This window comes from Mesoplodon bidens (assembly GCF_964165515.1).
Source record: "Mesoplodon bidens genome assembly, chromosome: 12".
Classification (NCBI taxonomy): domain Eukaryota; kingdom Metazoa; phylum Chordata; class Mammalia; order Artiodactyla; family Ziphiidae; genus Mesoplodon; species Mesoplodon bidens.
In genome coordinates, this window is record NC_138168.1 from 68,458,314 (window position 1) to 68,471,712 (window position 13,399).

Sequence of the window (13,399 nt, forward strand, 5' to 3'; positions counted from 1 at the left end):
CCCACATTGTAGCCAGAGTTCCATTTTGTATAGAAAATGTCTGAGATCACCTTATTCCCTTGATTAAAAATCTTTTATTAGCTCTTCATTTTCAATTGGCTAAAGGCCAGTCTCTCTGGCGTCGCATGCGAGACCCTTCAAAACCTGGTTCAAATCTGCTTTGTCCAACTCATTTCTCACCAGTCTTCCCACCATGGCTTATTGGGTCATAATTGTACTTGGGCTGTTCCATGAATCCACTCTGCGTTTGCACTCACAGTCTCAGCTGTGTATGTCCTTTCCCTCTTCCTCACCTGGCTGACCAAGTCCCATACTGTCCCCTCCTTTTTCAGGGCCAAATGAGTGTCACCTTGTGCATGAAGACATTTGAATTTTTCTAGATAACATCTCTCCTGCCCCTATTACATACTTCTGTAGGTGTGTATACCTTAATACAAGTGCTTATTACTTTGTACCTGTGTCATCTCCCTTAGACACTGGGTTCCTTGTGGAGAGGAACTGTCTCATTCATCATTATGGCTAATACTTCATACAGAGCCTGGATGTCTAGTAGGCTACATAAATATTAAAATAAAAAATCTTTGTATTACTGAACCTCTTACATACTTCTCAAAGATAGATTATTAGCCATTGAGGAATACAAATTTTAGTTCTGACATTTGTGTTGATTTGCTAGACTGGTTTTACAGGCTTTTTGACATCATAACTGGAAATTTCTGTCTCACAGAAAAATGTAACTTTACATTTAATCCTACCGTTTTGCTGTCATGACATTTAAGTGGTGAGAAGTCATTATAATAAATGTATACACACTATTTGTGAGCTTTAATAGGCCAGTGAGTTCTGAATAGAATGTAAAGAAATCACCGTTTTGTCTCAAAGGGATTAGTTTTTGTTTTTTAAGTTACCTGTTTTTGGTTATATAGGTGTTCCTGAATGATGTTTATTGCATAGACTTACTGTTTTTCAAGAGGTAACTACCATTTGCATAAAGTTATCAGCACATAAAAAACATGACGTTGTGGTATGGCTCATTTTCTCTTCTTCCCTAAGATTTGAGTATTAGAGTTAGAAATCTTATTTGTTCTAGTGGTTTCTGCCTACTTGCCCCTCCGCGACAGAGATTCTGGGCAGAGTCTTGCCTCTAGATTGCCTGTCAGAGCATTTTCATCATGAAAAAAATCATTAAGTAACAAAATGCCTGTGGTTCCATGTTACAGGGCAGGGCAATTCCCATAGGCATGTTTCATTCTGTTAGCATGTTCACACTGTAAACCTGAAAGCTTGATTGGAAGAAAACATGCCATAGAAAGAAGCAAAATTAATTTAAGCATACTGATTTTAGATACATGTGACTTTGGTAATTATATCAATACTTGAGGGTCATAAGCAAGCCTATTTTCAGCCACAAAGGTTTTGGGGAGAAGAAAGAATTCAGTAAGTGTTTGAAAGATGCTAAGGAAATGTCTTTGGGGAAAGAGAAACTATTCCAGGAATATTGCCCAGCTTTTGATAAAGTGGGAAGGGTAGTGACTTGATGAAGAGATGAAGTTAGCACAGAGGAAATTCAGGAAGGATTAGATTGAAGCCGTTACTGGAAACACGGCCTTTGAGGATTCTCGGCCAAAGCTTTGAAGGAAAGGGGGTGTGTGTTTATGCACATACAGGAGAGGGTTAGCGTCACTTCTTCTCTATTTCTAAAGGTAATATATTTTATTATTGAAAGATTTTTAAATGTTGAAACATGTAAATAATAAAACCAAAACCATCCATGTTCCCAAAAGACAGAGATATATTCCAGAGGGGTTTTGAGGAATTTCTTTCCAGCCTCAGTCCCTTTCTCCTCCACTCACTTGTGTGTGTATATAACTTTTTAATTCAAGTGTAGGACCATGGTATGGTATATTTTCTACATTGTATTCTCATTTTAAATTTCTTCGACATAACATTTTCAAAGCGTTTTCCTGTGTTAATAAAAACTTTTCAAGATACTTTAAATTATTGTATGTTATTCCATTTCAGAGATGTACCAGAATTTATTTAACCTTATTTACATTATAAATAAAACTACAGATAAATCTCTGCATGTGAAACTTTGCTGTATCTCTGATGATTTCTTTAGAAAAGGTTCATACAATAGAAAATCCTAGGTCAAAGCATACTAATGTCTTTAAGCTCTTGAGATACATTGACAAATTGTTTTTGAAGACAGAATTAAAGAGTAAAATCTTTCCATGGTGCCACAGGAAGTGGTTATATGAGGAACTAATAAGTGTGTTGATGGAGGTGAGGAGGGGTTTATAAGTGGAAAAATGTAAAAGTTCATGCGTGAATGATTGATGTGGGAGATAAACTGAGGAAGTATAAGGATGGATTGACCATGGACAGAAAGGAGTTTCTTTGTGAAGGGTGCTTCACAATCTTGCTGTGTGTGAAATGCTTAACCAGGTCTTGGAACAGGTGTGAGAGTGACAAATGGTAACCATTCACGTCACATGCTGTTAAGGAGCTTGAGTTCAGGGGTCCAGCGCTGCTCCAGCCCTTGTCCAGGAGTGACTGGCCCTCTCTCCCTTTCACTTCCCTCATCGGTAAATGTCGATAACATTCGTCCTTCCTCGTTGGGTTGGTGTGCAGCTTAGATGAAATTGTGTGCCTAGGCCCTTAGCCTGGTGTGTGGCACCCTAAGGCTTTAACAGTTGGCACTTCTGTGACATCCACTGTCACTCTCCCTTGTATCAGTTAGTAATCCTCTGGTTGAAAGTGACAGAACACTCCATCCAAAGAGAAAAGCCAGTATGTTGTGTCCAACACAGGGTGTTGTATCCAATGGAATGGGAATGCCACTTGGTTTGGTCTTTTTTTTTTTTTTTTTTTTTTACCGGACTTGTTTTTTTTTATAAGCTCAACCAGTCTTTTTTTTTTTTTTTTTGGCTGCATTGGGTCTTCATTTCTGTGCAAGGGCTTTTTCTAGTTGCGGCGAGCGGGGGCCACTCTTCATCGTGGTGCGCGGACCTCTCACTGTCACGGCCTCTCCTGTTGCAGAGCACAGGCTCCAGATGCGCAGGCTCAGTAGTTGTGGCTCACGGGCCCAGTTGCTCCGCGGCATGTGGGATCTTCCCAGACCAGGGCTCGAACCGTGTCCCCTGCATTGGCAGGCAGATTCTCAACCACTGTGCCACGAGGGAAGCCCTCAACCAATCTTTAAATGGCCTTTATGTTAACACTTCTTAGGCATTTTCCACTTATTTATTTGTTCGTTTGTTTACTCATTCATCCATTCAGAAGGTGAATGTACACATTTACACTTGCCCCATCTTGAAAAGGAATGATACCTGTTTTCCTCTGTTCTTTACTCAGTGCCACGTGCAGTGCCCCAGACCTAATAGATGCTCAGTAGTTGTTAAAAAAAAAATCAGGAACAACCTCCTTATGATTAATATGGACTTTACTTTCTCTTTTTTTGTCCTCTAGGGGGAAAAAAAAGAAAACCTTTAGTGTTTTTCCTCCGATTACATAGAATTTATATCTTTTGGTAGAAGTAGTAGTATTGATAATTCTAGATTGCAGGTGAAAATACCAAGCCACCTTTAATTTTTTTCAAAGATAAATAAGCTATGGGGATATAATATACAGCATGGTGACTATAACAATACTACGTTATATATTTGAAAGTTGCTAAGACAATAGATCTTCAAAGTTCTCATCACAAGAAAAAAAATTGTAGCTATGTGAGGTGATTCTTGTTAACTAAATGTATTGGGGTCGTTATTTTGCAATATATACATATATCAAATCATTTTGTTGTACACTTTAAACTTCTACAACGTTATATGTAACTTACATTTCTCAATAAGTCATTGGAAAAAATTTTTTTTCAAAATGAATAAAAATTTACTCTTATAAATTATCTTCTTGACCTATTGTGTTTTATATTTTAAATATTGCAAGAATATTAAAATGAAAACGATAAACCCATTTCCCTATTACAATAGTATACCAAAATGTTTTCATATTTATGTTGCTTTCTATTCTTTTACAGCTTATTTTTTAATTAGACGTGTCAAAGAGCAAAGATAAAAATCTAGATAGTACTTAAAAATTTTCAGGTGATTGATAACCTACTAAATTATGTGCAGTTGTCCTCTCATTACAAAAACCTATTAGCATAGTGAGACCCATCAGGTAAATGGAGGTTTACTTTATAAACAAGAAGTGTACATATAATTGCTTAAAAGGACACTTGGACTGTTGATGTGTCAGGAAGAAAATGAGTTCCATATTTAATATTTTCTCTGTATGTGCAGATTCACTCACCTTTTTGAGCTGAACAGGAGAAGAAAATGCTGTGATGTTAACTTGTGAGGGGCCAGTGACTTTGTGGCTTTATGAATATTTTCTTCAGATTATATCAGTATGTTCTAGAGTTATTATATAAAAATTAATACAAATAGAAAGTATAAATAGAAAGAAAATGAAAGATCCCCCATGCCACTCTCTGGACATACCCATGTCAGCATTCAGCCCAGCTCTTTTCTTAGGTAGTGCCCTAATTGATTTTCATTGTTGTGTGTCTCTCTGTATTGTTTGGATTTTGTAATGTACATGTATGCCTTTTAAATGAAATATAATAAAAGTATATTTTGAGGGAAAATATGAGCATAACCATATTATATTATTTAGGATTCTTTTCTAAAAAATTTTTATTGAAATATAGTTGATTTACAATGTCGTGTTAGTTTCAGGTACACAGCAAAGGGATTCAGTTATACATATATATGTATATCCTTTTTTAGATTCTTTTTCCTTATAGGTTATTACAAGATACTGAGTATAGTTCCCTGTGCTGTACAGTAGGACCTTGTTGGTTATCTATTTAGGATTCTTTTTAACAGAGTGAATCATGTAAAATTATGAATATTCAACCCTTTCCGATGTACAGAAAATGGCAGTTTCATATGTTCTACTTAATAATCGCAATAGGCTTGCTAAGGCATCTCGAAATCCTGCAGGAGAAATGGGATTTTATGTTGTTCACAGTTGTATCCCTAGGACCTAGAGCAGTTCCTGAAGGATGAACCTAATCTTTGTTGCGAAATATAGAGGTTACTGATGAAGATAATTTCATAAAAATAGGAGTGAAAATAGAAATAAAATGGAAACATTTTAACTGCACTGCAGAGAAAATCAATTAAGGAAACAGTTCAGTTCCAGTTGGCTCAGTGAGTTGGCTCTGGCGAAAGCTTAGTCAATGAAAATTCATCAGTGTTGATGCAAACTGTTTAAAGCATCAGTGTTCATAAACACAAATAATATCCCAAGTGTCACAACAAGGGGCTGAAAAACCTTCTGTACTCAAACTAGGAAAGGTCATGAGTACTAGGAAAAGTGATGGCTGTCCTTGAACCCAGCAGCTAGATCCAAAGCCGCATTTATCCCACTCATCCGAACTGTATATACCTTTCCATAACTACGTTCATAACTACATTCCAACTGTCAAATGTAACACATTTCTTCATGAACGACCCCTCACAGTAAGATAATTTACCTTACTTATTTGATGTCTGTCCCCATTCTTTTAAACGGGTGGACATCTGAATTGCTGTTTGTAAAGCGGGGTGCCATATGCCACAGTTGGTGGGGAGCTGTCGGCTGGTGGAGGCCAAAGAACAGGAGTTTTGAAGACATGGTCTAAATTTAAATCACAGCTCTGTCATTTACAAACGTGTGGCCTTGGACAGGTAATCTAGTCTCTCTTAGTTTGGTTTGTCAACAGTTAAATCTCTACATAATAAAATAGTAAATATGACGGTGTGAACATGGTACTTGGGACATACAGGCCACTGATATTCAGTCAGAGCCACGATTATTATGTGAAGGAATCCAGACGGTTACTGAACAAATGGCTTAGATCATAGAATCCTAGAAGTATACAGTATAAGCAGACCTCAGAAATCTAAGGTATCTTTGTGCTCCGTCCCATGTAGTGCATCAAAGAGGAAGCAACCTAAACTTCAGAAACAGGTTTGGTTTTACATGAAGTTCATTTTTGTGCTCATTATCGAAACGCAATTTTTGGTAAAACCTATCTGTTCCCCTGTTCACCCATTTTAATATCCCTTTGTCCATTGTTATCTTCCAGCCCAATAAAGCTGGTCTGTGAACCATGACAACACAGTTAAGGAGAGAGACTCAGTCTCCTTGACACAACCAGACACTGTCACAGGATAATGTCTTCCTTGTGCACGTGCAGAGCTGCTTATTATTCTTCTTTAAGAAATAATGACATGCCAAGGCATGAAACCTGGGACCACTGTCCATATTTAATTAGGGAAGAGTGATCTTGCACATGCTCGTGCATAAAAAATAATCACTTGATGTAATTGCATGTTGGTTTTGTTATGCCCTTTCCCCAATTAGGCATCATCTAGCAAGATCGAAAGGTGATTTATTCCAAGATGGTCTGTGCAGAGGGGACTGAGTGTGTGCCACGTTGCATCTTCATTGTAAATTTCATCCTGAGACTCAATTAACAGGCCTGTTATTCTCTTTTATTAAAATCACTTTAAAAACTTAAGGCAGCAGGGTTTTTATGGTACCACAGAGCAAGCAGTGAAATCAGTTGTGCCCCACGTGTGTTTGTTTCCTGTCGAAGTCGTGATCTGAGGCTCATGACACTCATCTCGGGGGACTGCTGGGGCTGAGGCGCTGAGAGGCCCTGGATCCTGAGGAGGGTTAGTCATCCCTCTCACCTCCTACACACACACACACACTCACTCACTCACTCACTCACTCACTCACTCACAGCCACCTCTCTGCTTTAGGGCTCAGTGTAACATCACTTCAAAGCTTTTCATCCTAGTGGAACCCTGAGCCCAGCCAGGGAACATGGCCCACTTCTCTTACACAGACGTGGAAGTTTCTGCCTTGTTGGGCAGGTCCTTTTTCCGGAAAGCAGGGGCTCTTAACTTGGGATCTGTGTGGAGTTAGGGCTTGAGGGGGCCTGTGAATCACCTGAAATTACTTGCATGCTCTTCTAGGAAGAGGATCTTTTTGTGTTCATGATCCAAAAAAGCTTAAGAAACAGAACTATTCTAGCTTTCCTCTGATCTTTTGACACCAAAGGGTGTTGGAAGAAACTTGGTCTTGGGAGTGAGATGGATTTCCATTTGAATCGTCTCTGATAGATTTTAGCCATGTAACATTGGGCAGGCTGTGAACCCTCTCTGAATCTCCATTTTCTCAAATGTAGAACAAGGGTAAGAATGCCTGTTTTAAGGTTACAGTGACTGGTAGACTAAATAGCGAAATAACAAGTAATTTTTATTCTCCTTTTCATCCCATGAATAAAATGAAAGCAAGTATCTGTTCTGTCTTGTTCCTTGTTGGGTCTTTCCAAGCATCCATGATGGTGCCTTGCACACAGCAGGCACTCAAATGTTGGTTGGATGGATAGTTGGATGGCTGGAGTGCCTTGGTTTAGTACCCAGATGAAGTCTGTCAGTCTGCTTCCTCAAAGCACTGATTTTCTAAGAGAAATCTATCTTGCTAAGACCCTCCCAGGACATGTGCTCTACGTCCTTTGCAAAATCTTTCTGGATACTATGACAAGATGAGATAGACCTTCTTATCCTGTGCTGAAAATCATTGTCTTTGCTGGGCCTTTGTCTATATCAGGGCTGGGCAACTAGCCTGTAGGCCAAATCTGGCATGTTGCCTGTTTTTGTAAATAAAGTTTTCTGTTTTTTTAAATGAATTTATTCATTTATTTAGTTTTGGCTATGTTGGGTCTTCGTTGCTGAGCGCGGGCTTCTCATTGCAGTGGCTTCTCTTGTTGCGGAGCACAGGCTCTAGGCACGCGGGCTTCAGTAGTTGTGGCACGTGGGCTCAGTAGTTGTGGCACATGGGCTTAGTTGCTCCACGGCATGTGGGATCTTCTTGGACCAGGGCTTGAACTCGTGTCCCCTGCTCTGGCAGGCGGATTCTTAACCACTGTGTCACCAGTGAAGTCCTGTAAATAAAGTTTTATTGGAATGTAGCCAGCCTCATTGATTTACATGTTGTCTCTGACTGCTTTTGTGCTATAGCAGCGTTGAGTACAGAGATCATATGGTCTTCAAAGCCTAAAATATTTTTTGTCTACCTCTTTATGGAAAAAGTTTTCCAACCCCTGATATATATTTTCTGTACTCTTTACTATAACCCTGCAGGATTGGTCTTAAGATGCTCTTGCTATGGATTGGGAAGCTAAGATTTTATTTATTTATTTATTTATTTATTTATTTGGCTGTGTTGGGTCTTCGTTGCTGCGTGCAGGCTTTCTCTAGTTGTGGCGAACTGGGGCTACTCTTCGTTGCGGTGTGGTGGCTTCTCTTGTTGTGGAGCACGGGCTCTAGGCGCACAGGCTTCAGTAGTTGTGGCACATGGGCTCAGTAGTTGTGGCTTGCGGGCTCTAGAGTGCAGGCTCTGTAGTTGTGGCACACGGGCTTAGTTGCTCCACGGCATGTGGGATCTTCCCAGCCCAGGGATCAAACCCATGTCCCCTGCATTGGCAGGGAGATTCTTAACCCCACTGCACCTCCAGGGACGTCCAGGAAGCTAAGATTCAACAGAGTTAAGTATATTAACTGAGATTGAACAATTTATAATTGTTAGGGTTTGAATCCGGGCCTGTGTGATTCCACAGCCCATAGTCCTTCACTAAATGGTGATACCTTGCAATTAAACCAAAACCTAGCTGAACCAATTACATCTTCCAATCCTTCCTGGTGACCATGACTGGCATGGGGAACAGTTCAGTGATGTCCCCTGGAATCGTGGTGGGACCTGGTAGTCCTGGCATTTGTCAGCAATCTGTTTCCGGTCTGCAATAGAAATTGTGTGAATGTAGAAGTCGGTAAGAGAGTGGAATGAGGATTTCAAGGACTGATACTGTCAATGGCAGAGCAATCTGAGCATGCTGTTGTTTATCTGCAAACATAATGCTGCTCCCTAAGGGTCAGGGGGTTCAGCATTCCAGGAAGGTCCTTGTTGCTGTTGAATGTGGCATCCACTCTTGTTTGGTGCCTTTGATGAGAAATGTGTAATACTTGTGCATTTTCAGCACACAACCACTCAACAGAGACTTTCACTGGCCCAGGCTATGAGACTGTTAAGAGTTTGGGACACCCACACTTGCTCACTGCTATCATGCCCTCATTGGCAGATCTGACTCCAAAAACTGGAGATGGAAGTTCTTTCACAGTGAATTAAGCGTGGTGGAAATTTGATTGTTTCAAGGGTTTCCAGATGAAGTTCTATGGCTCTTCTGTTAATTCCTCCATCAGCCCATTATTGCTAATTCTCACTTTCACCCTTCCAGTTAATTTTTCCAAACTTGTAAACTGGTTATGATTAAATAAAAGAAACAAAATTGGGAAAATTAGCTATTCCTGCTTTAACTGACTGCATAGCAGTGTTTGCCTTGAAACTGAGAGAAACTGACGATAACCGTAACAGCCACAAAATTATAGCCACCCAACTGGAAGTAACACAGTTGGGTAATTTATCCACCTGTCAAAGGATGTACTAATGAAAAATGGCTGTAGTGTGAATCAATTTTCATATAAAAGTGGGGTATTGTAACTTGGGGATAGAAGAATTAGGAGGGCTTAATGCTCTTCCCGATAGTCTGGTTTTGTTCTTTGTGGCCAGCGTTAGGGGGAGTGTCTGGTACTCTCTCTCAATCTGTCACGGAGCTGCTGGTGGAGGATTCCATGGAAAAGCTGCAGGGTGGACAGGAAGGAATCAGAGCTATAATTAACTTTCTGTTTCACTTTGTTCTGCAACAGTGACCCTTATTCCTCCAATGACGAAATCCCGTAGTCTTACCCTGTGGCTTTCATACTATCTAAAGTCAATGAATCTTTCAGTTTATGCTGAAAATATAAAACAGATAAAAATGGGGCTGCTCTGGTTTAAGTGAGGGTGGAGGAACCTGGTAAAACTAAGTAACATTTCATTTGTTTTGCCAGTGTAACTCTGTGGGGAAATAATGGGTTGATTAAAATTCTTGATCTATTGTTTAATTATTTAGAGTGAATGCTTCTTACAGAAAAATAGATTTCTCTTTGTAGCCCTTTTGGTTTATTCCTAACATATTTTAGGGCCCAGTTATTTTTTTCTTAAGCTTCAAAATATACAAATAGTTCTCAAGCCATTTTTTTCCTCTTTCACTTGACGCCAGGTACTTCTCGTGGATCAAAGCTGTTGATGGTTTGTATTTCTGTCTTGGAAGCATGTTTATATGGAATCTAAAAACAAAAAAAAAGGTGCTGAAGAACGTGGGGGCAGGACAGGAATAAAGACGCAGACATAGAGAATGGACTTGAGGCACGGGGAGGGGGAAGGGTAAGCTGGGATGAAGAGAGAGAGTGGCATGGACGTATATACTGTACTGAATACAGGAAATTATATTACTTCTAGAAAGAGCAAGGCGTGTTCATGGACTGGTAAGGGACTTACCATGTGATGATTAGTTCACCAAAACAATTGTTTGAGAGTCCTTGTGTACGTGTTCTCTGTAGCCATCCTAAGAAGGTGAGCTGCTGATATGCTATGATTTTGTTTTTTGTTTTTGGTTGCACAGCGTGGCTTGAGGAATCTTAGTTCCCTAACCAGGGATTGAACCCCCTGCAGTGGAAGTGTGGAGTCCTAACCACTGGACCGCCAGGGAATTCCCATGATATGCTATGATTTCTGCACAGCTTTTGGGGTTTTTTTTGCTGTGTTTTTAAAAATCCATGTGCAGTTTCATTGTTGGTCATAGTTTTGTGTACGTGTGTGGCGACGTTTGGGGGTGGGTGTACATAAGGCTTGGATCACTTGACTGCCAGCGTTGCTGAGCTCACATGTTGTCCTTATTTATGTGTTTCCCAGGGAGAAATGCCTGCTGCCTCTCCAGTTGGCTTTGGAGTCCAAGAATGTGAAGCTGGCCCAGCATGCCTTGGCAGGGATACAGGTATGGCTCTGAGTGCAACAGGATGACAGAAATTGACAGACCACTTTGGCATTGAAAGAACAAATAGTTAACATTCTAAATACTAGCTGTTTAAAGACCCAGACAAAAATTTGATTGAACTGGGTAAAACCAGAGAAGATAACAGGATTTTCTTGTATTTACCAGCATTTCTCTGTGTACAGCATTATCTTGCTAAGCATTTGTTGTTCAGACACCGACTCATGGAGACTCAGCTAAGCCCACACAGAAATGAAATATTTTTTGTGACACCAAACTTTTAACAGAGTAAGGGCTCCCAAGAGAGATGCTTCCAGTTCTATACCAACTCAAATCTTACATGCATTCAAGTTCTCTGGGTCTGTGTCATGAGCAATGATGGTAAGCTGGAAAGAGTTTGTTTTGTTTTCTGTTCTACAGTTAGGTTGGCGAATGGATTAATGTGTTTTGTTTCCAGAACAAGATTGGGAAGAAAAAAGAAATTTTGTGTCATCAGAGAAGTCAAATTGCACAAATGCATTTCCTTCTCTGAGCATTTGTTCATTTTGTTTTACATTGTACATAATAGGTCTAATCCAAAGGTGCAAAGTTGTTGGCTGTATAGATACATTGACTTCTTAAGTGGTTTGGTATGTGAATGACAAGCACTGTGGAGTTCAAGCCTACGGGGTATTCTTTCAGCCTGACGGGGGATTGGTGGCATTTGTTGGATGTCTTCTCACATTACTGTTTCATCATTAGCTCTTTAAGTTCACAGAGGTCTCTAATACCTTTAGAGAAATAAATATGAAAGAGTAAGAAAATTACAACTCCTTTTTTCCCTAGAAGATTGGAATTAGAGGATGTATATCTCAATATGCAATAACATTAGAAATTCTTAAACATTTTAAAAAAATATAAACAAACAATGAAAATTCTTCTTTTCTCCAAAGTAATTGGGCCAACTTTAAAAATGAATGGTGGGGGGGCTTCCCTGGTGGCGCAGTGGTTGGGAGTCCGCCTGCCAATGCAGGGGACGCGGGTTCGTGCCCCGGTCCGGGAGGATCCCGCGTGCCATGGAGCGGCTGGGCCCGTGGGCCATGGCTGCTGAGCCTGTGCTCCGCAACGGGAGAGGCCACAACAGTGAGAGGCCCGCGTAACGCCAAAAAAAAAAAAAAAAAAAGAATGGGGACTTCCCTGGTGGCGCAGTGGTTAAGAATCCACCTGCCAATAGGGGACACGAGTTCGAGCCCTGGTCCAGGAAGATCCCACATGCCACGGAGCAACTAAGCCTGTGTGCTACAACTACTGAGTTTAGAGCCCGCAAGGCACAACTACTGAGCCCATGTGCCACAACTACTGGAGCCCACATGCCTAGAGCCCGTGCTCCGCAACAAGAGAAGCCACCGCAGTGAGAAGCCTGTGCACGGCAATGAAGAGTAGCCCCTGCTCGCTGCAACTAGAGAATGCCCTTGCACAGCGATGAAGACCCAATGCAGCCAAAACTAAATTAATTAATTTAAAAAAATTGAATGGGAGTTTGTTTTGATCTGCCACTATGTTCCCTTTTCTTTAGTAGTATATAGATTTTCCATTTAGTTACTTTTTTTTTTAACCCTCAAACACTCTAAGTTACAGTATCATGTTTCAATAATCGTGGGAACTTCACTGATCTGGGGGGCAGGGAGTCTTCCTCTCAGCATCCCTTGTGACCTCCCATTAACTTAAGGCATTTTTAAAGAGCTTTCTAGTCTTTATCACTTTAAGTAAAAACAGGTTTGTATATAAACTAACTCTGGGCTGCCCTACATACATTACAGGAGAGTCAAAAATCTCTTTTGAGAGAATACCTCAGAGATATTGTGGGTTCAGTTCCAGACCACCATAATAAAGCAAATATTAGAGTGAGCCACATGAAGTTTTTGGTTTTCCAGTGCATATAGGAGTTATGTTTACACTGTACTGTAGTCTCTTAAGTGTGCAATAGCATTATGTCTAAAAAATGTACATATCTTAATTAAAAAATACCTTATGGATAAAAAATGCCAACATCATTTGAGCCTTCAGTCATCTGTAGCAGTAACATCAAAGATCACTGATCACAGATCATCGTAACAAATGCAGTAATAATGGAAAGGTTTAAAATATTACCAGAATTACCAAAAAGTGACATAGAGACACAATGTGGGCAAATGCTATTGAAAAAAATGGGGCCAGTAGACTCGATTGACACACGGTTGCCACAAACCTTCAATTTATAAAAAACACAATACCTGTGAAGTGGAGTAAAGCTAAGTGCAATAAAATGAGGTATAGCTGTATAGACAAATTCAGGGAGTCCTAAGAAGAAGGTTTAAAATACTTGTTTTCCGGATCTGCAGTGACATTCAGCTAGAAGAGGGAGTCATTACCCTGGATGAATCAGAA

General features: G+C 40.1%; 1 protein-coding gene across 1 annotated transcript in view; it reads left to right on the plus strand.

The window, feature by feature from the left end:
• Positions 1-13,399, plus strand: part of ARFGEF3 (ARFGEF family member 3) — a gene marked incomplete at its 5' end in the record, with an annotated part of 187,936 nt that overhangs the window by 32,456 nt on the left and 142,081 nt on the right. The window contains one exon of the mRNA XM_081250676.1: positions 10,915-10,996. Coding sequence (XP_081106802.1) covers positions 10,915-10,996 — 82 coding nt within the window. The remainder of the gene's footprint in view (positions 1-10,914; positions 10,997-13,399) is intronic.